The 23,431-nt window shown below is 38.7% G+C and overlaps 1 protein-coding gene across 1 annotated transcript in view; it reads right to left on the bottom strand.

Moving 5' to 3' along the window:
• The window catches only part of grin3a (glutamate receptor, ionotropic, N-methyl-D-aspartate 3A), a 53,439-nt gene that overhangs the window by 13,149 nt on the left and 16,859 nt on the right, over nucleotides 1-23,431 (bottom strand). The window contains exons 3-8 of the mRNA XM_028462736.1: nucleotides 21,006-21,675; nucleotides 17,152-17,535; nucleotides 16,254-16,399; nucleotides 5,901-6,016; nucleotides 4,370-4,521; nucleotides 1-43 (exon numbers count right to left, since the gene is read on the bottom strand). The exon at nucleotides 1-43 is cut by the window's left edge and continues 119 nt beyond it. Coding sequence (XP_028318537.1) covers nucleotides 1-43; nucleotides 4,370-4,521; nucleotides 5,901-6,016; nucleotides 16,254-16,399; nucleotides 17,152-17,535; nucleotides 21,006-21,675 — 1,511 coding nt within the window. The remainder of the gene's footprint in view (nucleotides 44-4,369; nucleotides 4,522-5,900; nucleotides 6,017-16,253; nucleotides 16,400-17,151; nucleotides 17,536-21,005; nucleotides 21,676-23,431) is intronic.

Below are 23,431 nucleotides of genomic sequence, written 5' to 3'. Positions count from 1 at the left end.
TCACAAACAGACCAGAGAAATGTTTGATGCCCATCTGCAGCGTCTGGAAGAAGAAACAGAAAAAGTCAAACCTAATGGACTTGGTTAAATATTTGTTACACATGAAGGTTAAAAACATCTAAACACCAACGTTGTGCTGACTCTGCAGAATATAGAAGGTATTCATCCTGTGAACTCTGATCACACCATAAATAACAGCTTTTATCTCTTTTCATTATTTGGGTTTTAAACTCAAATATCACAGGTTTGTAGTTACATTTGATAAAGAAGCAGATTTATCTGCAACCTCTGGTACAGGACGAAACAAAGGTTTCATTACGTTTTCTAGGCAAAATAAAAGAGATCAAACACATTTTTCAAATCAAAGCTGATGACAGTGCTGAGTATTTTCCCCTTTCAATTTCAAATGATGTTAAATTATATAATCTATTTTAAATGTTTAAGGTAATTAATTACTTCTAACACAGACGAGAAAACTTTAATACTTTAACCATTGAGGATATATATATATATCTATAAATATACGTATCTATATATATCTACAGAGACATTAGACAGAACAACTGCTGAGTCAGCAGTGCAGTGGAAATGTGGAATAACACAAAGATTCAATGTAAATAAGTGGTTGTTATGGATCCTGTGTGTGTGTCTGTGGGTGGGGGGGTGGGGGGGGGGTTACATTATATAAAGTCATGATGAAGTAAAGTTGCTACGTCGGTTGGTGACAGTTTATGGCTTATAGATATAGATAGATAGTTGGAAAATCAACTAGATGTGCAGGTGAATCTGATCTGAGGGTGTCCTGTGATGGACTGGAGCCCTGTCCAGGGTCTACCCCCACAACACACCCATTGAGAGCTGGAGATAGAACCCCCCACCCTGAAAACAGGAAGAAGCAAATCAGAAAATGGATGCATGATCTGAGGGTCACATGATCAACATTAAACAATGTGGTGAGTGAACCCACAACCTTGTTCCAATAAGACATGCTAACAACAACAGCTAAATGCAACCTCATGGAAAAATGATCATAAGTGTTTTTAATAAAACATATTTTCTCTCCAAACAGGCTGCAGTGGTTCATCCTTTCATGTAATCTGATTACTTTCTCTATAAAAGTGAGTGTGATCCACTCTGTTAGTTAATTACATTTAGTCAATTATTGGTATTGATTCTATTAGCAGAGCAGCGATGAAATGCTGACTCAGGGCCAATGACTTTGGCGTCTCCAGTCAATCCATCACATTCTAATATTTCCTCGCTGGCAGTCTGCAGGCGGCTGCCGCTACGCTCTCAGTCTTTGGATCAAAAACGCTGAGCTCGACTAAACCCAGCCAGCCCTGGGGCTTATTTAGCACTTCATTGACTTAGCAACAAATAGCTGCATGTTAGCGCTTCACTAGTAGAGTACACTACAGTAATACAGCTAAACATCATTCTCTCTCTTTAATGTTTGTTTGATTTTAAAAACATTTAAACTGGGGTTAAAATGAAGTACGGCAAAAAAATGACACCTAAAGTTCGGAGGTAAGGAATTTCTTTGTTTTGTTTTTTAAGATTAGACTATCATAAGACCCTAAAAACTAGTTCAAATATGATGACAACACATTAAACTAAACATTTAGTAAACACCCACATTTCAAAGGTAAGGTATAAAAATTAACCAAAATGTGGAAATCACACAAAATTTGGAGCCTAACCTAGTAATAATAGTAGTAATAATGTTAGTAATAATAGTAGTAGTAATAGTAATAATAGTAGTAATAATAGTGGTAATAGTAATAGTAGTAATAATAGTGGTAATAGTAATAGTAGTAATAATAATAGTAGTCGTAATAGTAATAATAGTAGTAATAGTAGTAGTAATATTAGTAATGATAGTAGTAGTAGTAGTGATAATAGTAGTAGTAATAATAGTAGTAATAATGTTAGTAATAATAGTAGTAATAATAGTGGTAATAGTAATAGTAGTCGTAATAGTAATAATAGTAGTAATAGTAGTAGTAATAGTAGTAATAATAGTAGTAGTAATATTAGTAATGATAGTAGTAGTAGTAGTGATAATAGTAGTAGTAATAATAGTAGTAATAATGTTAGTAATAATAGTAGTAATAATAGTGGTAATAGTAATAGTAGTCGTAATAGTAATAATAGTAGTAATAGTAGTAGTAATAGTAGTAATAATAGTAGTAGTAATATTAGTAATGATAGTAGTAGTAGTAGTGATAATAGTAGTAGTAATAATAGTAGTAATAATAGTAGTAGTAATAGTAGTAGTAATAGTAGTAATAATGTTAGTAATAATAGTAGTAGAAATAGTAGTAATAATAGTAGTAATAATAGTGGTAATAATAATAGTAGTCGTAATAGTAATAATAGTAGTAATAGTAGTAGTAATAGTAGTAATAATAGTAGTAGTAATATTAGTAATGATAGTAGTAGTAGTAGTGATAATAATAGTAGTAATAATAGTAGTAATAATAGTAGTAGTAATAGTAGTAATAATAGTAGTAATAATAGTGGTAATAGTAAGAGTAGTAATAATAGTAGTAATAATAGTAGTAATAATAGTAGTAGTAATAATAGTAGTAGTAATAGTAGTAGTAGTAATAGTAATAATAGTAGTAGTAATAATAGTAGTAGTAATAGTAGTAGTAGTAATAGTAATAATAGTAGTAGTAATAATAGTAGTAGTAATAATAGTAGTAGTAATAGTAGTAGTAATAATAGTAGTAGTAATAGTAGTAGTAGTAATAGTAATAATAGTAGTAGTAATAATAGTAGTAGTAATAGAATAATAGTAGTAGTAATAGTAATAATAGTAGTAGTAATAATAGTAGTAGTAATAGAATAATAGTAGTAGTAATAGTAATAATAGTAGTAGTAATAATAGTAGTAGTAATAATAGTAGTAATAATAGTAGTAGTAATAGTAGTAGTAGTAATAGTAATAATAGTAGTAGTAATAATAGTAGTAGTAATAGAATAATAGTAGTAGTAATAGTAATAATAGTAGTAGTAATAGTAGTAATAATAGTAGTAGTGATAGTAATAATAGTAGTAATAATAGTAGTAATAATAGTAGTAATAATAGTAGTAGTAATAGTAGTAGTAATAGTAGTAATAATAGTAGTAGTAATAATAGTAGTAATAATAGTAGTAGTAATAGTAGTAATAATAGTAGTAATAATAGTAGTAGTAATAGTAGTAATAATAGTAGTAATAATAGTAGTAGTGATAATAATAGTAGTAGTAATAGTAGTAATAATAGTAGTAATAATAGTAGTAGTAATAGTAGTAATAATAGTAGTAATAATAGTAGTAGTGATAATAATAGTAGTAGTAATAGTAGTAATAATAGTAGTAATAATAGTAGTAGTAATAGTAGTAATAATAGTAGTAATAATAGTAGTAGTGATAATAATAGTAGTAGTAATAGGGTTAGTACTGCAGTTGTAAATATTGGTGTTATTCATGTTGATTGATGTTAATTTTCACAATAAATATAATAACGGACATGATTTATATATAGTTTTATCACCACTAAAACAGTCCCAAAGCGCTTTACATATCAGCTCATTCACCCAATCACTCACACATATATTTTAATAATAATAATAATTTCTCACTTGTTTAGTTATTAACTGACCATCACCCTAACCTCCCTGAGCTGAACTCTATATTACGTCTATAGTTCTTTTAGTTTTGCCTGCATTTAAAGCTGGGGTATGTAGAATGGTGAGGTGCTCCATGTGCACACTGAGGAACTCTTAGTGACTGTTTTCTCCATAGAGACTAGTAACAAATGTAGGAACTTTATTTTGTGCTATTGGAGAGTTTTCTGATGTTTTAGAGACATGACAACACTGAGCTCACTCACTGCTGTGACGACAGTAAGAGTCACAGCTGATCCTCAAACACAAGCAGCTGATTCCATTCACACTGCAGATGAAATGTGTCTGTTCTCTGTTTCCACTTTAGATCATTTTTAATAAGCTATTTATTCTCACTGTCTCTCTCACTCGGGCGGACTGAGCACAGACTGAAAGCGTTCCTCCTCAACACGTTTGTGCCTTTATTCTGTTGCTTCTCCTTCTCGCTCTTCCTTTTTCTTCTTGCGTTGCCGTGTAAATGTTGTGATAAAAGCCACGTTAGAGATTTCAGCTGGAATATGAAGTCAGGAGACTGTCCCTACTCTCAGATCGGAAACACTCATTGACTTTTGACGAGCAGCTCGAGCAGCCAATAGTAACGCTTAAAACAACTCATGGGACCACCCTGTTGGTAGAAAGATCTCTGATTGGCTGAAGACCAGCGTCACGCTCCTGTATTTCTAAAGCTCAAAGGAACAGGAAGTGATCACTGCTCACCTCAGTCACAGCGAAGCTTCGTTTCCCACAGGGAACCACTTTGTACCATTTATCATGGAGCGTGTCCATGAACCCATCTGATTTATACTGGCTCACCAGCTCTGAGATGTTGGACGTTAACGCAGAGTTCTGAGGAAGACCGATACCGTAACCTGGAAACACACACGCACATAGTTTAGTGACTTCCTGTCTGAGCAGGAAACAGAAACACTAACATAATATCAGAATAAATGGTCGTGCAGAGGGAGGAGCATGAACTAAACACAATCACTGATTGGTTGATTGGTCAGCAGAAAAAACACTAACGTGTTAATATTTGTGTGAACATGTTGTACACAGCACATGTTTTATGTTTTTATTGCATGTCTGTAGTTATTTTGTGTATTTTCAGTGACTTTTGTGTTTTTGTCGTTTTACATGATTCTCAAACCATTTTATGAGTTTTTAGAATAATTTCATCTATTTGTATTTAATAATCATGTTTGTGAGGTTTCTCTACAGAAGCTTTTTATTTACATTCTTCTCCTTTAAATCAGAGCAGATCTAATTTTTAATAGATGTTAATATCACATCTTTCAGTCCATTTTAAGTGTTTGATCATTTCTAACATTCAGTAGATGATGATGTCAGTAAACCATGAGTCTGTGTTTTCATTTAAAATGTCATGTTTTTAATCCTCCACAGGGTCGTGAACTCTATCGTGGACTAAACTCAACATAACACCAGCCTGTCACATGTTCACTTTATTTAACTCTCAGACATTCATACATTATTCATTTATAGTCATATCTCAGTTCAAAGTGTGAGAGAACATAATATAATATAATATGAGTATATTTGGCTACAGTCGTGATGATGGAAATATTAAAGCTCTGTTTAATAATTAATCTATAGCCAATAGTGATGAGAACAGCATTGTTTTCTCATGATGGACACTTTTAATCTGCTGAGTCATTGCATGTCATTTCAACACAGGACGTCCCACTAACACTAACCCATCCCACTCATTATGCTGAACTAAAAACATCATGTGTTTAACTCTCTTACTGGCATTTTAATGAGAAACACATTTCTGTTTATTTTGGAAAAATAAAACTACCAAACATTAGTTGATTGAACATATATCATTAATACAACATATTGATTGATCTTGAAACTGTGAAATACAACTCACTACAGCGTTAATGAGAGGATGAATTATAATCTTTAAACACAGTCTTTTTTATATTTCATTTTCATTTGGTCAAAGCTGAGAATCCACTTTAACACAGTACATGGTGGTAAAGGACATTAAAGTGTTGCTAGCATGTTTAGCTAGCACAAAGCTATGTAGCTCTGGTCATATTTGTTCTTTTATGATGATATATTTTCTGTCACCACTAGAGGGCAGTCTGACTCTGACATTAGTATCAATGCATGGAGGCTCCTGACTGCTGCTAGATATTTACATTATATTGCACAATGTCATGCCCCCCCCCCCCGACAATCTGAGTATCCCTGGGGGTAAAAACTAAATAATGAATGTTCTGACCTTCTATTGCAAAGGGCTTCCCCACAGTGAGGGTCTTACAGTCTGCGTCTATAGACACTTCATAGTCCAGTAGAGCTTTATCCATGATGAACGCATCCAGTCTCTGAGGATCAGCTCTAAACACACAACAGGAACAAAGTCACCACAACATGTTACATGTGAAGCACTATTTAATGTAGTTTGAAACACAAATAACTGCTGCACTTTTCTATCAATGCTCTGAATTTGTGATGAATCAGTGACTCTGTCCTTATTTCATCCTACGTTACATAACAGGTGTTGAGTTCTAGTCCCAAAGGGCTGAGCTCAGTGAAAAGCTTTTAAAGTTGTTAAAGATGAAGTCCGTAAACTTTAACTTTACACAGAAACACGTCCGTCACATATAAATACATCTATGGTTGGTATTGTTGTCAGATTTATATTATATTATTAATAAGACAAACTGATCTTTTCTTTGTATCAGAATTAATCAGTGATGGAAAAACTCAAAACTATCCTTTAGATTTTTATCTGATTAGTGTAAATAAAGGTTCAAACTGTATAAATCAGAATCAGAATCTCTTTATTGATCAAATAGCTTTTGTTACAGCTTCAGAAAAAAAAATCACAAATAAAAGAATAAAAAATGTGAACAAAGACAAAAGAAAGAATAAACAATAAATAAGTGTATAATTAAGTAAAATACTGTTAAAAATAGGGATCAGAAACACACACATTACAGTAGTAGAAAATAAAATAGAATGAGGACTAATAATAATAATAATAATAATAATAATAATAATAATAATAATAATAATAATAAAGGTTCTAAAGGTGCTGAAGGTTCCTCTGTGACTGACCAGCACATCATGGAGTGGGTGGGACTCATTGACCAAGATGGTCTCCACCTTAGACAGGCTCCTCCTCTCTGAGAGTCCAGTTTAATCCATGTCACTGACCTTGTGGATGAGTCTGTAGGTGTCTGTGACCCTCAGTCTGTTCCTCCAGCAAACAACAGCGTAGATGATCACACTCACCACCACTGACTCATTAAACATCTTCAGTGTTTTCCTGCAGATGTTGAAGGACCTCAGCTTTGGTCCTTCCTGTAGAGGGAGTCAGTGTTCCTCCTCCAGTCCTGTTTATTATCAATCACCACTCCCAGGTATTTGTTCTCCTCCACATTGTCCACACTGACCTCCTGGATGGAGACAGGTCTGACTGACCTCCTGGTTCTCCTCAGGTCCACAATCAGCTCCTTGGTCTTTGTCACATTGAGCTGTAGATGGTTCAGCTCACTCCATGTGACAAAGCTGTCCACAGCAGCCCTGTAGTCCACCTCATCCCCCTCCCTGATACATCCAACCACTGCAGAGTCATCAGAGAACTTCTGGAGATGACAGGTGTCAGTGCAATAGATGAAGTCCATGGTGTAGGTGGTGAAGAGGAAGGAGATAGGACAGTCCCTTGAGGGGCCACGCCCCGGTGTTGCTGACCACTTTGTCAGACACACAGTGTCTCAGACGTACATACTGTGGTCTGCCAGTTAAGTAGTCCACAATCCAGGACACAATGGAGGAGTCCACCTGCATCTCTGTCAGCTTCTCACCCAGTAGAACCAGACGGATGGTGTCCTTCTTGCTTCTCTCAACGAGGACAGTCGCACTCTCTGTTTCTCCCTCCCTTCCTTTCTTATCTCTCCCAGCTGCTGCTTTGTCTGGTCTTGTGAGCCTAACAACAGTCTCTCTCTGTAACTCATCCAAAACCGGAATAATGGAATTAATTAGTTGGTCTCTCAGTGCTATCGATCAGATTTTTTCGACAAAAAGAACCGGGGGTGGTGAACCCGCATGTCCAAGCGGGACGTTTGCGGCTGGATACACACTTGACCCTTGGAACAAGTGGCGAGTTGTGTGTCTGTCCATCCTTTCCGTGGAAGACGTGGAGGACATCTACATGATTGGAATAATGATAGTAGGCATGCTGCTGATCGGAGCTGGTGGTGGAAAAGCTGCCAGTGATTTCTGAAGGATGTAGCAGGGCTCTGAACACTCAGACTCATGTGTTGATCGATATCATAAGCAAGCAAGAGCTGCTTTTGGATCGTCTACGCGTTATGGATAACAACTGGGAGAAGTTCGAGACCCGGCTTGGAAGTGGAAACTAGGCCATTCATTGGATTACAGCAGAGAGACCCAGGACAGAAGGCTATTGGAAATTAACATAGCCTGTATCAAATCACATTGTTTATCTCCCTTTCGGCTCCCCAGCTAGCCAAGGCTAAAGCCAAGGCTAAAGCCAAGGCTAAAGCCAAGGCTAAAGCCAAGGTTGTCTCAATTCTTATCACCAGGAAGTTTCTGCAGACGGCGGCTCTTACCCCCACTCCCTCCCCCCGCTCCTTCCCTACATTCCTCCTGGAACTGTTGATGCTGAACTTTTCCACACGTCATCTGGTTGTCAGTAACGCAGCTACAGGTCTTCAAATTCAAATGCCTCGTCGGCCATCTTTCCCCACCTCCCATCCACAGCTGCATGGAGGCGTGGTTGCAGCGCCGACTGGCAGCACGCCCATGTCCCCAAATAGCTGGAATCCTGCTGTTCTTCCCACCTGACCCCCTCCCCCAGCCAACCTCCCACCCAACCCTTCCTACATGCCTTGTCTCGAGTTGTTTGACTGTGTCATGCTTACATTTATGTTTGCAGAGGCGGTTTTTTTCCTGGTTTCACACTGTTTTCTCTGTTTAGGGAAATCAGTTTCAAACTGGCAGTTTTTTTTTCCCCTCACCCCTCCTCTCCTCCTGTTATTGATCCCTTTTTTTCATCTAAATATGTGGGCGCCACAAATGGCTGCTCCGGTGTGTTGATGTGTCTCCTCTCACTGCAACTACCAAGTCAAATTCCTCGTATTGTTCTAAACTGTACCTGGTCAATAAAGCTGATCCTGATTCTGATTCTGATTCTGATTAAAGAACATGACTCTCACAGTGCTCACCACCACGTCCAGGTGAGAGGAGACATGGTTGAACATGAAGGTGATGGTGTCCTCAACTCCAACCTTGGGCTGGTAGGCAGACTGTAGTAGGTCCAGGTGTGGTCTGATAGATGGTCAGAGCTGCACCAGGATAAGTCTCTCCAGGGTCTTCATGATGTGGGAGGTCAACACAACCAGTCTGTAATCCTTGGAGCTGCTGGGACGTGATGTCTTTGGAACAGGAACCAGGCAGAAGGTCTTCCACAGCACAGGGACCCTCTGCAGACTCAGGCTCATGGTGAAGATGTGCTGGAATATTCCACAGAGCTGTGAAACACAAACCTTCAGTACTCTGGGACAGACTCCATCAGGTCCTGCAGCTTTTCCAGCGTGAAGTTTCACCAGTTGTCTTTTCACCTGGTCAGCTGTGATGTTTATTGTGGAGAGAGCAGGCAGTGTGTGTGTGTGTGTGTGTGTGGGGGGGTGGGGGGTGTGTCAGTACAGTCTAAAGGTGTGTGGGTGTTCAGGGAGCCAGAGGAGGAGATGAGATGATGGTTCACACAGAGGTGTGAAAGGTTAAGAGGAGGAGGATGATTGTGTTTGAGTGCAGACAGCAGAGGTGTGACTAGGGGTGACAGTAGGGGGTCCAGTAGACACAGTATCAAATCTGTTGAAGAACAGATTTAGTTTGTTGGTCTGGTCCACACCACCGTCCAACCTTCTGATAGTGGTTGACTTAAAACCAGTGATGGTCCTCATCCCTTTCCAGATCTCTCTGGTGAAGTTTCTTCTCCAGCTTCCTGCCATACTCCACCTTAGCCTCTCTGATTGTCCCTTTAAGCCCCCCCCCCCCCCCCCCCTGTATTTATCTCACCTCCTCCCTATCACCATCTCTGAAAGTCCTCTTCTTATTGTTCAGGATGGCTTTGATGTCCTCTGTTACCCAGGGCTTATTGTTAGGGGAACATTTCACAGTCTGGGACAGTGGTGTCCACACAGAAGTTCATATCATTTGTGATGCATTCTGTGAGGTTATCAATATCTTCTCCATGTGATTCACAGACTACATCCCAGTTTGTAGCCTCACAACATCCTCTCAGCGTCTCAAACACCTCCTCTGACCATCTCCTCACTGTCCTCGTGGTCGTAGGCTGGCGTATCACCAGGAGCAGATACCAGGGGCTGAGATGAATGAGGTTGCGGTCTGACCGACCCAGCGGGGGGAAAGGGGAGGAGCCATATGAATCAGTAACATTAGCATACAGTAGGTCTAGCGTCTTCTCCTCTGTGGTAGGCCAGGTCACATATTTAGTGAAACCAAAGTCTTGTTGAGATGAACGTGATCTCCTGAGATGGTGATGAATGGGTGTAACCAGGCTATGGCTGAGTGAATGATGTCACAGGATGATGTTGGGTTAGCAGCAGGAGGAACGTAAACAATCACCATTAAAACATGAGAAAACTCACGTGGCAGATAATATGCAAACAGTTCAATGTCCAGGCAACAGATGTGCTCTTTGATGGTGATGTGTGCTGTGTTACCACTGGTTGTTTACAAAAACAGCAAGACCCCGCCTTTCTTCTTGCTGCTCTGCTCCCGGTGCACTTCCTGTCCGCCCGAACAGTCTGAAAGCCCTCGATGGAAACGTTGTCGTCAGGAATATCCTGGTGCAGCCATGACTCCATAAAACATATTAAACTGTACTCCTGATGTTCCCTCTGACTCTGGACTAGTGCCATAAGCTCTTCCATCTTGTTTGCCAGTGACCTCACGTTGCCCATGGTAACCGAGGAGATACTCGGTTTAAAACGTTTTTTCTCCATAGGCCTCCGCTGTTTCAATCTGGCTTTGTTAGTTGTCTATTACCTCGTCTGCAGCCTCTATGAGTCCTTCTCCAGATGTTTGAGGATATTCTCTGATCTGGTCTACGTACCAGCCTCATCAGCTGATCTCTGGTGTAAACAATGTGAGCGTGTTGTTGCACTTGGCGAAGTCTGTTGGAGGGAAGTAGCGCGTCCATATCATCAAACTAAAACTATTAAAGTGTAGATAAACAAATCAATATAAGGAAGTAACTGAAGAAAAACCACTTCAAACAAGTTGAAAAAGTATCAAAAAAAGCAGGAGTGGCTGTAACAGGCAGCATGGACTAAAATAAAAGTCTCAGAGAGTGGGGACCCTCCAAAATAAAAGTCTCAGAGAATGGGGACCCTCCAAAACAAAAGTCTCAGAGAATGGGGACCCTCCAAAATAAAAGTCTCAGAGAGTGGGGACCCTCCAAAATAAAAGTCCCAGAGAGTGGGGACCCTCCAAAAATAAAAGTCCCAGAGAGTGGGGACCCTCCAAAATGAAGGTTCCAGAGAGTGGGGACCCTCCAAAAACCCCTGACCTTTGATCAGAAAATATTCCTAGTTTCTTGAAGGCATCTGAGGACCTCCTCCTGGTGTCTCACGACTAGGGTTGGGCATCGTTTGGATTTTAACAATTCTGATTCTGATTCTGATTCTGATTCTCTGAGTTGTTCAGGTTTAACAGGTCACAGATTTCACAGGATAATTTTTTCATTTGAAAAAGCCTTTAAACAGGTTATTTTTATTAATTCACTTAGTTGATACAGTTTAATTTGGTTGCTATAATGTAACTAGAATATTTAATCACAAAGGTTTCCAACTGTAACTGTAAAAGTGAAACTTGCTGAAATAAAACTACAAACAAGTTGTCATCAGTGTAAAAAACATAGATCTACAGGTAGATGTGAAACTAAATAAAACAAACTCAAACCCTGGAACAGTCATGTGACAAATCAATCAACAGTTTTATTTGAGAAAGATTATTATTATTCTGGATACAGTGGAAACAGTAACTATAAAATAAACATGTTATATTTTGAACCTGTTTGTATTGTAGGGAACATATTATATACATAAATGTAATTGGAGTCTAAAGACACAAAAATGTGATCACTTTAAAAAGAATATTAGACCTCTTTATATAGATTATGACAAAAGAACAGTGGAAACTTTAGACATTTTTCAAGTACCCCAAGTATTTGTATGTGTAAATTGTATGACTGTAAATAATTTATATGTTTTAAAGAAACAGTTAAATGTGTGGATTGTTTATATTGTAATAGTTGTATGGAGTGCACGTATCAATAACAAAATAAAATAAAAGGCAGCAGCCACTCCCCCGCTACAGAAAGACAGCAGCAGCAGAGGACTGTCCTACACTTCCTTATTTTGCGGGGATACATTAAATCTGTTAACTTCTAGAATATGTCTACATTCTGAATGAACTCATCCTTTAGTAACTCCATAAATTGATCATTTAAACTGTAGAAGCGATGCTGTTTATGATACGGCAGGAGAAGAAGTGATCAGCGCTCCCTCTCTCCTCTGTCAGTCTATGGTCAGCGGCTACACAAGCCGCGGAAACAAACTCGTGCGGGCATTTAGGAATTGAAAAAAGAATCAAAATTCAAACATCATCTTAACGGTTCCAGAACCAGACGTTGCCCAACCCTGCTCACGACCCCAAATGGGATCCTTACCCCAAGCTTGAGACCCACTGATTTAAAAGACACTCGTCCTTTTAATCAGTTTCACCAGCTTAGTGAGAAAGATGTGTTTCATCCATTTATAATCATTTCATCCACTGTTTCTCTGGATTGTTCACGATCTAAAGGAAGCAGCGAATGTTTGACATGTTTAGGATGACAGGAGGAGAGATTCTAGATACTAGATATATTAAATCACACAACTCCTCTCTGCTCAGATATTATTAAGGCACAAAACAGAAGATATTTAATGTTTAAATGATGTAGCTACATGCTACATGTGCTCTAACGTTTAAATGATGTAGCAACATGCTACATGTGCTCTGTATGCTTTAATGGACACTTTTAGTCTTATACAACATGTGACTGGTCCAACACACACTCAAGGTCACACTTTGGATCTGGTTATCTCTAAAGGTGTTGATATCTCTGCTGTTGATGTAAGAGACTTAGCTCTATCTGATCATTTCTGTGTCTTTTTTGACCTAGAGACTGTAACATCTGTTCCCCCTAGTTATGTGTGTTTAAAGAAAAGGTACATAAATGAAACTGAAATGTGCACAGTTTATGGAAGCCATAGCAATGACACCAACATTGAGTGCTGAACAGTTGATGATCTTCTGGATGAGTTTAATACAAAAGTCTATGATGTCATAGATGTGGTGGCTCCAATCAAAACTAAGAGAAAACCAAACACACAGAAAACACCTTGGAGGAGGACTGAGATAATGCAGAATTTGAAATCTGATTGTAGAAGAGCTGAGCGTAAATGGAGATCAACAAAACTCCAAATTCATCTAGAACTGTACAAAATAAGTCTGCGTAAATTCAATGATGGTTTGTTCAAAGCAAGGCAGCAAAACTTTTCTGAAATTATTACCAAAAATGTCAACAACTCTCACACGTTGTTTTCTGTAATTGAAAAGCTCACAACCCCCCCAGATCAGGGTTAGGGTTAGGGTTAGGGTTAGGGTTAGGGTTAGGGTTAACCCTAGTCCCTGAATTACTGTCAGCTGGAAAATGCAATTAATTTTCTGTATATTTCAATGCAAAAATACATTCAATAACTTCAAACATCAGAACAAACCAGCAAAATCACAAAAAGCTTGAACAGCTTCAACCACTGAGGGAGGAGTCAACTACAATGCTAGAGTTTATTACAGTGAACCCAAAAACAATAGAGGAAACTGTTGTAAAGTCATTTATCACTGATTAGTATCAGATAATTAACTGATCATTCCAATCAGGCACCGTACCAAAATCCCTGAAAGTAGCTGCTGTTAAACCTCTGTTAAAAAAGAGAACACTGGATGCCTCTATACTGGCTAACTATAGACCAATCAGCAACCTTCCATTCATGGCCAAGATCATTGAGAAGGTGGTCTTCAACCAACTGAGTCAATTCTTAACATTCAACAAAATATTTGATAAATTTCAGTCAGGTTTTGGTTCTCATCACAGCACAGAAACTGATCTGATCAAAGTGATCAATGACATAAGGTTGAACACTGATTCAGGAAAAGTATCTGTTCTCATTCTATTGGATCTAAGTCTACATTTGACACTGTAGATCATACTATTTTGTTGCACAGATTGTAAACATGGGTTGGACTAAATGTTAAAGTAATGGTTTAAGTTCTACTTGAGGATCAAAGTTATTTTGTAAACATTGTAAACTTTGAATCTGACAGATTACCAATGTCCTGTGGGGTTCCTCAGGGATCTGTTCTTGGACCTCTTCTGTTTAGCCTTTATATGCTTCCTTTAGGACACATTTTACACAACTGTAAGGTTGATTATCAGAGCTACGCAGATGACACACAACTATATCTATCACTGAACCCAGATGACCATGGTCCCATTGAGGTGTTGTGTGACTGTTTAGAAAAAGTAAACTGATGGATGAGTGAAAACTTCCTTCAACTAAACCATGACAAGATGGAGGTGATTGTCTTTGGTAACAAGGAAAAGAGGACTGCTGTCAGCAAGTATCTGAGTCTGGATCTTTAGAAGATAAAGACCAAGTCAAAAACCTTGGTGTTCTGATTGACTCAGATCTGACATTCAGCATCAGATCAAATCTATCACAAAAACATCTTCTACCACCTAAAGAACATCTCCAGAGTGAAAGGTTTAATGACTCAGAAAGATCAGGAGAAACTGGTCCATGCTTTTATCTCCAGCAGACTGGACTATTGTAATGGTCTTCATCAAACATCTACAGCTGGTTCAGAACGCTGCAGCTCAGGTCTGAACCAGAACAAAGAGGTCAGAACACATTACACTGGCTCCCAGTCAGCCTCAGAGGAGACTGTAAAGTTCTGCTGCTGGTTATAAATGTGTGAATGGGTTTGGTCCAGAATACATCAGTGAGATGTTAGTCAGGTATGAACCCAGCAGGTCTCTGAGATCTATGGACACAGGTCAGATAGTGGAGCCCAGAGCTCACAGTAACCATGGTGATGCTGTGTTTAGTTGTTATGCTGCAAAGAAGTGGAACAAACTGCAGCAGAGCTGAAGTCAGCATCACATGTGAACATTTTTAAATCAAAGTTAAAGGAACTTTTTTTCTATGATTGAGAGAGATTTATGGTCATGTTGATGATGTCATGAGTTTGTTGATGATTTTACTGATGATTTTAATTGATTTTACTGATGATTTTAATTGATTTTACTGATGATTTTAATTGATTTTACTGATGATTTTAATTGATTTTACTTATGATTTTAATTGATTTTTACTGATGATTTTAAATGTTCTTATTGATTTTAAACAATTGAATGTTTTATCATGTAAAGCACATTGAGTTGCCTTGTGCATGAAATGCACTATATGAATAAATTTGCCTTGCCTTGCCTAACGTTTAAATGATGTAGCAACATGCTACATGTGCTCTAACGTTTAAATGACGTAGCTACATGCTACATGAGCTAACATTTAAATGACGTAGCAACATGCTACATGTGATCTAACGTTTGAATGAAGTAGCTACATGCTACATGTGCGCGAACATTTAAATGATGTTGCTACATGCTACATGTGCTCTAAAGTTTAAATGACGTAGCAACCTGCTACATGTGCTCTAAAGTTTAAATGACGTAGCAACATGCTACATGTGCTCTAACGTTTAAATGACGTAGCTACATGCTACATGAGCTAACATTTAAATGACGTAGCAACATGCTACATGTGATCTAACGTTTGAATGAAGTAGCTACATGCTACATGTGCGCGAACATTTAAATGATGTTGCTACATGCTACATGTGCTCTAAAGTTTAAATGACGTAGCAACATGCTACATGTGCTCTAAAGTTTCAATGACGTAGCAACATGCTACATGTGCTCTAAAGTTTAAATGATGTAGCAACATGCTACATGTGCTCTAAAGTTTAAATGATGTAGCAACATGCTACATGTGATCTAACATTTAAATGACTTAGCAACATGCTACATGTGCTCTAAAGTTTAAATGACATAGCAACATGCTACATGTGCTCTAAAGTTTAAATAACATAGCAACATGCTACATGTGCTCTAAAGTTTAAATGACATAGCAACATGCTACATGTGCTCTAAAGTTTAAATGACATAGCAACATGCTACATGTGCTCTAAAGTTTAAATGACTTAGCAACATGCTACATGTGCTCTAAAGTTTAAATGACATAGCAACATGCTACATGTGCTCTAAAGTTTAAATGACGTAGCTACATGCTACATGTGCTCTAAAGTTTAAATGACGTAGCTACATGCTACATGTGCTCTAAAGTTTAAATGACATAGCAACATGCTACATGTGCTCTAAAGTTTAAATGACTTAGCAACATGCTACATGTGCTCTTACTTGAGATTATGAATGCCGTCTGGCGTTGCAGGGACATTAAATCGTCTCATGTACTCGTGCATCTCAGGGAAACTCTTCTTCAGGTAGTCTTCAGCACTGCTTTCTCTGACGGTAGCGAATCTAAACCCCTGAGAGGGATGGTGCAACTGTAGGAAAACAAGACGTTAGCTTCACCTTTAGCCCCTGAGTTACCTCAGACAGCTTTTGTTCTTCTTTTTGATATAACTCACACAATATCACAGTAACTTCACTTCAATCACACACTACTAATGCTCATTATGTGAAGAGGCTTTATCATGTATGACAGACAGGGGCCACATGTGGCCCTCACTTTACTGTTGTGCTGCCCCCCAAAAAACACACAAAATGAGAGAAAAATATATAAAAAGGAAGAATTTACAAAATGACAAAACAATACATAAAAATGACTAAAATAACAAGATTACAACAAAAATACACAAAATGACCCATAACAGACAAATGACAGGAAAATAAACAAAATAAGAGAAAAATATAGAAAATGACGGATAAATTTACAAAACAACAAAGTTACGACAAAAATAAACAATATGACAACAATAATGCATATAATAATGAGAAAAATGAATACTCAAAACAACCACAAAATGACACCAAAAACATGTAAAACGACAACAATAACAGACAAAATGACCATTAAACAATCTTTGTTGTTTCCTGTATTAACGCTTAGATTGGTCAATATTCTAAATGACATGAACGTTAACTACATGGCTGATCATAAACAAACTACTGTCCTAATGTATGAGCTACTGTGTGTTTTTGGTCACATGTTGGGTTTGTAAGTCTGATTAAATGTTTCTGACCATAATGATTGATCTGTAATCATTATATTTAATCAGTTCTATTTGTGTCCAACCTTTGGGTCGTGGATTCCCGACAGCTGTTCGTACGTTTTCTCTCCCACCATCACAGCTGCGAGGTTAGCCGTGTACGTGGACAGACAGAAGAGGCAGAAGATGGCCCAGAGGTTCATGAGCAGACGACCAGTCCAACACTTGGGGGTTTTAATGGCCACCGTCCTCCCAAACAGGATAGCATAGCACACGTTTAGCGCCGAGGAGAAGGAGAAGACGCGCTCACGGTTCCGACCACGTGGAGTGAGACCAAACGGACTGTGCCACTCGTATAGGGTGAGGAAGACCGCGGTCACATGGAGGGAGACGAAGATACCCAGCCACATGGACCAATGGAGGGGCCACATGAAGGCACCAATAGGAGCGGCCGTGTCACGAGTTCGAACCTGGACAAGAAAAGTTGTTAGAAGTTAGACATTAAAACATGGAAAGTATCACAATGGGTAAAATAAAAATAAATGATATTTTGTTATTTCTGATGACGTAGTTCTATATTTATGCAACTGGAGACACATGTGGCCTTCAAAGTAAAAGGCACACATCGGCAGAAAAACACACAACAATCAACAAAAATACATAAAATGACAGCAAAAATAGATAAAAGGATTTATAATCCACTAAACACCAAGTAAAATACTCAAAATGACAACATTAACTAAACAAAATGACGACACAAACCCTTCGTATTACTGCATGTCTGCAGCACCTACTGTAATGAAAGTGTAAATTCATCAATAAATACAAGCATGTTAAAAATGAAAGTTGACATTTCTTATAAAAATTGTAAGAAAGGAAAATGTTGCTGCATCACTAAATCTTTATGGATATTCATTATTTATTGTTATGTGGGTAAATAAATAAATAGACAAATACTTAATGTGCTATGACCAAATGCCAACATCCTGTAAGACTTTAGTATTAGACTTTTATCACATGGGGCGGAGCCATAGACATGATCACATGATCAACATTCATGTTATAGAATAAAAACCAATCAGAGGTTTAACACAGGAAACAACAAAGGAGAGTTTGTTTCTCTGTTTGTTGTTTCAATTGAAAAAAAAATCACTGTTTTTCATTCATTATTAATTTTTCATTATTCTTTTGTACGTTTTTAGAATCATTTTGTGTATTTTCCTTTTCTTTTCTTTTTTTAAAACTCCTTGTCTGCACATGATGTCAAAGGTCAACACTACAAGAAGAGCAGTCATTATGAGACAGCAATGCATGTTTTGTTATTGTAATAAAATAAATTGATTTATTTTATTGCTTAATTGTGACCATCACCAGCCCTCCCTAAGGAAGGGTAAGAAATCTTTTATTAAGTTAAGTAAAGTTAAGCCCAGTATGAGTTTTATCCCACATCCCAAGGCGTACCAGTGCATCGTAGACCAGTATATGTGCAAAAACCGTTACCGCAAACCCAGGAACTGCCCCGGGCCCGCAGATGCAGCCAGGCCAGCGGAAAGAGCGGGGGCCAGGGAGCCCCAGGCCACCCCCCCACGGCCATGCAGCCCCCCAGACGCCCCCAGGATCCCAGGCCGAGAGGCAGCCACCGCCCCCACACACACATCCGAGGAAGCCCCAAGCAGCCGAGCACCCAGCGCATCCTGCCACAGACCCCAACCCCCAACCCCAAGGCCCCCCGCCAGCATCCCGCCCCCCCCTCCCACCACACCCAAGTACCTAACCCCCCGAGGGGAGGCCACAGAGAGCCCCCCGCCCGAGACCCCAGCAGAGGAGCCAAGGCCCACGCCCAGCAGACAGCCAGAGCCGCGCCGAACGGGCAGCTGGCGGGCGCCCGCCGGCAGGCCCAGAGCCAGCAGGGACCAGACCACCGGCCAGAAGGACCCTGAACGGAAGCAGCACCAACAGCAGCGCTCCCAGGGACGATGACCACGCCCATAGTCGCCGAGGGCACCAAGGGGATCCTGCTAGTCGCCCCACCGGCCCCCAGGCGCACCGACTGAGCACCCTAGAGCATGCCAGATCTCCTTTCCTTGATGCCACTGGCGCGATGAGCCCCAGACATGTCTCCCTAAACTAATAATACTAATGACACTAATAACACTAATAATACTAATAACACTAATAACGCTAATAACGCTAATAACACTAATAATACTAATCATACTAATAACACTAATAACGCTAATAACACTAATGACACTAATAATACTAATGACACTAATAATTCTAACAACACTAATAACGCTAATAACACTAATAAAACTAATAACACTAATAACACTAATAAAACTAATAACACCAATAACACTAATAACACTAATAATACTAATGACACTAATAATACTAATGACACTAATAACACTAATGACACTAATAATACTAATGACACTAATAACACTAATAATGCTAATGACACTAATAATACTAATAATACTAATAATACTAATGACACTAATAATACCAATAATACTAATGACACTAATAATACCAATAATACTAATGACACTAATGACACTAATAATACCAATAATACTAATGACACTAATGACACTAATAATACTAATAATACTAATAATACTAATGACACTAATAATACTAATAATACTAATAATTCTAATGACACTAATAATACTAATGACACTAATAATACTAATAATACTAATAATTCTAATGACACTAATAATACTAATGACACTAATAATACTAATGACACTAATAATACTAATAATACTAATAACACTAATAATACTAATGACACTAATAATACTAATAACACTAATAATACTAATAACACTAATAATACTAATGACACTAATAATACTAATGACACTAATAATACCAATAATACTAATGACACTAATAATACCAATAATACTAATAACACTAATAATACTAATGACACTAATAATACTAATGACACTAATAATACCAATAATACTAATGACACTAATAATACCAATAATACTAATGACACTAATAATACTAATGACACTAATAACACTAATAACACTAATAATACTAATAATACTAATAATACTAATGACACTAATAACACTAATAATACTAATAACACTAATAACACTAATAATACTAATAATACTAATAATACTAATAATACTAATGACACTAATAACACTAATAATACTAATAATACTAATAATACTAATAATACTAATGACCCTAATAACACTAATAATACTAATGACACTAATAATACTAATGACACTAATAACACTAATAACACTAATAATACTAATAATACTAATAATACTAATGACACTAATAACACTAATAATACTAATAATACTAATAATACTAATGACACTAATAACACTAATAATACTAATGACACTAATAATACTAATGACACTAATAACACTAATGACACTAATAACACTAATAATACTAATAACACTAATGACACTAATGACACTAATAACACTAATGACACTAATAACACTAATAATACTAATAATACTAATAACACTAATGACACTAATAACACTAATGACACTAATAATACTAATAACACTAATGACACTAATAACACTAATGACACTAATAATACTAATAACACTAATGACACTAATAACACTAATGACACTAATAATACTAATAACACTAATGACACTAATAACACTAATGACACTAATAACACTAATAATACTAATAATACTAATAATACTAATGACACTAATAACACTAATAATACTAATGACACTAATAATACTAATGACACTAATAACACTAATAATACTAATAATACTAATAATACTAATAACACTAATGACACTAATAACACTAATAATACTAATCACAGAGTAGAGTTAAGGTCACTGACAAACAGCTGCATTAATAGAATCTGATAAAAAAAATTGTGACTGACCAGGATTCCCAGGCTGGTGGAGAAGAATGGAGAGGTGAAATCAATAACTTTGCTCCGTGCTGAGTTGATGCTAAAGGAGGTGACGGCCAGGTGGGCAGCCCCACTCAGCAGGTCCCCCACCAATCCCGTCCAGCGGCCGTTCTTCAAGCCTCCATATTTCCCGTCTCCAACGATGTAGAGGTCAAAGGTGAAGCCCATGTCCTCAGCCAGCTTCTCCAGCAGGTCGATGCAGTAACCATAGCAACACTTCTTCAGATGTGTGGGGACGGACCCATTGGATCCCCCAAGGTTCTGGAACAGGCCCTGAAGGGCTGCACTGTCATTGGTCATTGGGTCCAGGCACAGCTGACCAGCGGGACACATCCCGTCTCCGTCCACTTCACGCGTGAACACGAAGGGATGCTCCACCAGGGTCACCACCCGCATGTGCAGCCGGGCGTGGCGCCGCCAGTCTCCGCCCCCTCCAGAACCAGGGTGGTTGGGCCAGGCTCCTTGGTCCATCAGGACACGCCCACTACGCCAACGTCCCAGACGGGTCCATGTGGGCTGGCCCAGAGGGTCCAGTTGTAGAGACCAGATGTAGTGATGGGACTCGGAGACCACACGCTGACTATGAGGGTCTTTGGATATGAAACCACTGAGACCCTCGAAGGAGGTGTTGGAGAGGAACCTGTAGATGAGGAGAAGAAGAAGAGTTAAACTTCACACAACTAACAATAGATATGAGAGAACTTCCTCAGTTCTGTTCCAGAGTTGAACGCCATCTCTCAGTTTAGATACTTCACTGTTTAGGAAACTTCCATGATTTGTATTCTACACCTGCAGTTACTACCCCAGCGCCAGAAACACCCGACACTTTAGTGGGGAAAGAGATGTCTTATTCTGAAGTTCTATTTTTAGAGGTTTTTAGGGTTCCATGACGACAACCTGTGGTTGCAGTGGGTTCGGTATACAGCACGTGCAGCGGTGAAGGCTGACTGCAATGTCTGTTCCGGGCACGATCTTCTCTCGCTAGAAATCCTTTTGAGTTTAATGTAACAGCTGTAAATTATGTTTAAGAAGGGACTGGCTGTGCCAGCTGGCTGCAAAGACTTGTCGACCCTATAGCCTGCAGTGCCAGGTCCACCTCGAACGCCACCAACCGCAACTGCATGTGGGCAGCTACACTTGTTTCCTGCTGGAAGCCATTCCAGAGTGTTAGTGTGGGTGTACTACCTCCAGGTTGGAGCCGTGATGGAAAACAACCTTGTTGAGGCTCTGTTCCTTGAACAAGGCAATGCTTGATCTGACCTGTGGTGGATATACGGCGACCTGCGTCTACGTCACTTTCTCCCTGAGAATTGGCATGGCAGCTGAACACTCAGTTTATTTGTGGCACCCTTTAAGATATTGAGACTCTAGTAGGAACAGTTGAGACTGTTGTGCCTTCTTTTTCTCGCACCTGCAGGTCTGCTCTTCATGGTTCCTTTGATAGCAAGGTTTACTTTGATACAATTGGAGTTCCACTTGGGGTACCTGATGAATTCAGCGGGGATGATGATGATCTTTCTCACTGTTAGATTAACTATTTATTCTTTTATAATAATACATCTCTTGTGTTCAGGTGATGTTTCCTTCGTTCTCTGGCTAATCTATGACTCAGACCATGGTTCTAAATCAGTGGTTCCATCTGACACTGAGCTCAGAGACCACTGTAGGACCTCAGACCAGAGGTTTAGAAGTGAACAGAGAAAGGAAGAGGAGGAGGATGATGGAGTGTTTCTGAGACTCTGTTAGAACTCATTCTGTTCTGTTTGAAGTGAGTTAAAGTCTGTGTTATTAGATTAAGTTAATAATCACTTCTAATTGGTGGGACTACCTGAAAAATCTGAAGATAAAGCCATGTGTGGATTTCTGGAGAAATGGCTTACAGATGCACTCGGTGCTTGATTTACTTCATCCCCCATCATCGAGAGAGTGCACAGGATTGGGCTGTTTAGCCCTAACGCCAAGGGTAGTGATCATAAAGTTCCTGAACTACCGAGATCGTGAAACCGCCATGACCGCTGCCAGAAGACAGATGGAGATTTTCAATGAGGGCCATCGGCTCAGCCTTGTTTCCTGACCTGTCGCCAGAGACCCGCCGCTTGCAGCGTCGCTTCGATTGAGATGAAAGCCAAGCTGGGCGCTCTGAATGTCCACTATGGGATGGTATACCCGGCCCAGCTGATCATCACGCAAAAACGTGTATCATTTTCAGGTCAGATGAAGAGGCTGAAGATTACAACCAGCTGACAATGATGGAGATTGAGTTCAGAAACTGCCTTTTTTTTCTTTCTTTCTCTGTGAGGAGCAGACGTCACTGTGAATCTAGAGCCGGAGGGTTAGGGTTAGTTCTAATAGACTTATAAGTACTGTAAGTGACTGGCATATCTGTAAAAATAAAA

Source organism: Gouania willdenowi, chromosome 12 (genome assembly GCF_900634775.1).
Source record: "Gouania willdenowi chromosome 12, fGouWil2.1, whole genome shotgun sequence".
Classification (NCBI taxonomy): domain Eukaryota; kingdom Metazoa; phylum Chordata; class Actinopteri; order Blenniiformes; family Gobiesocidae; genus Gouania; species Gouania willdenowi.
The sequence above is the reverse complement of the archived record's forward strand: the minus strand, read 5'-3'. Positions and strand labels throughout refer to the sequence as shown.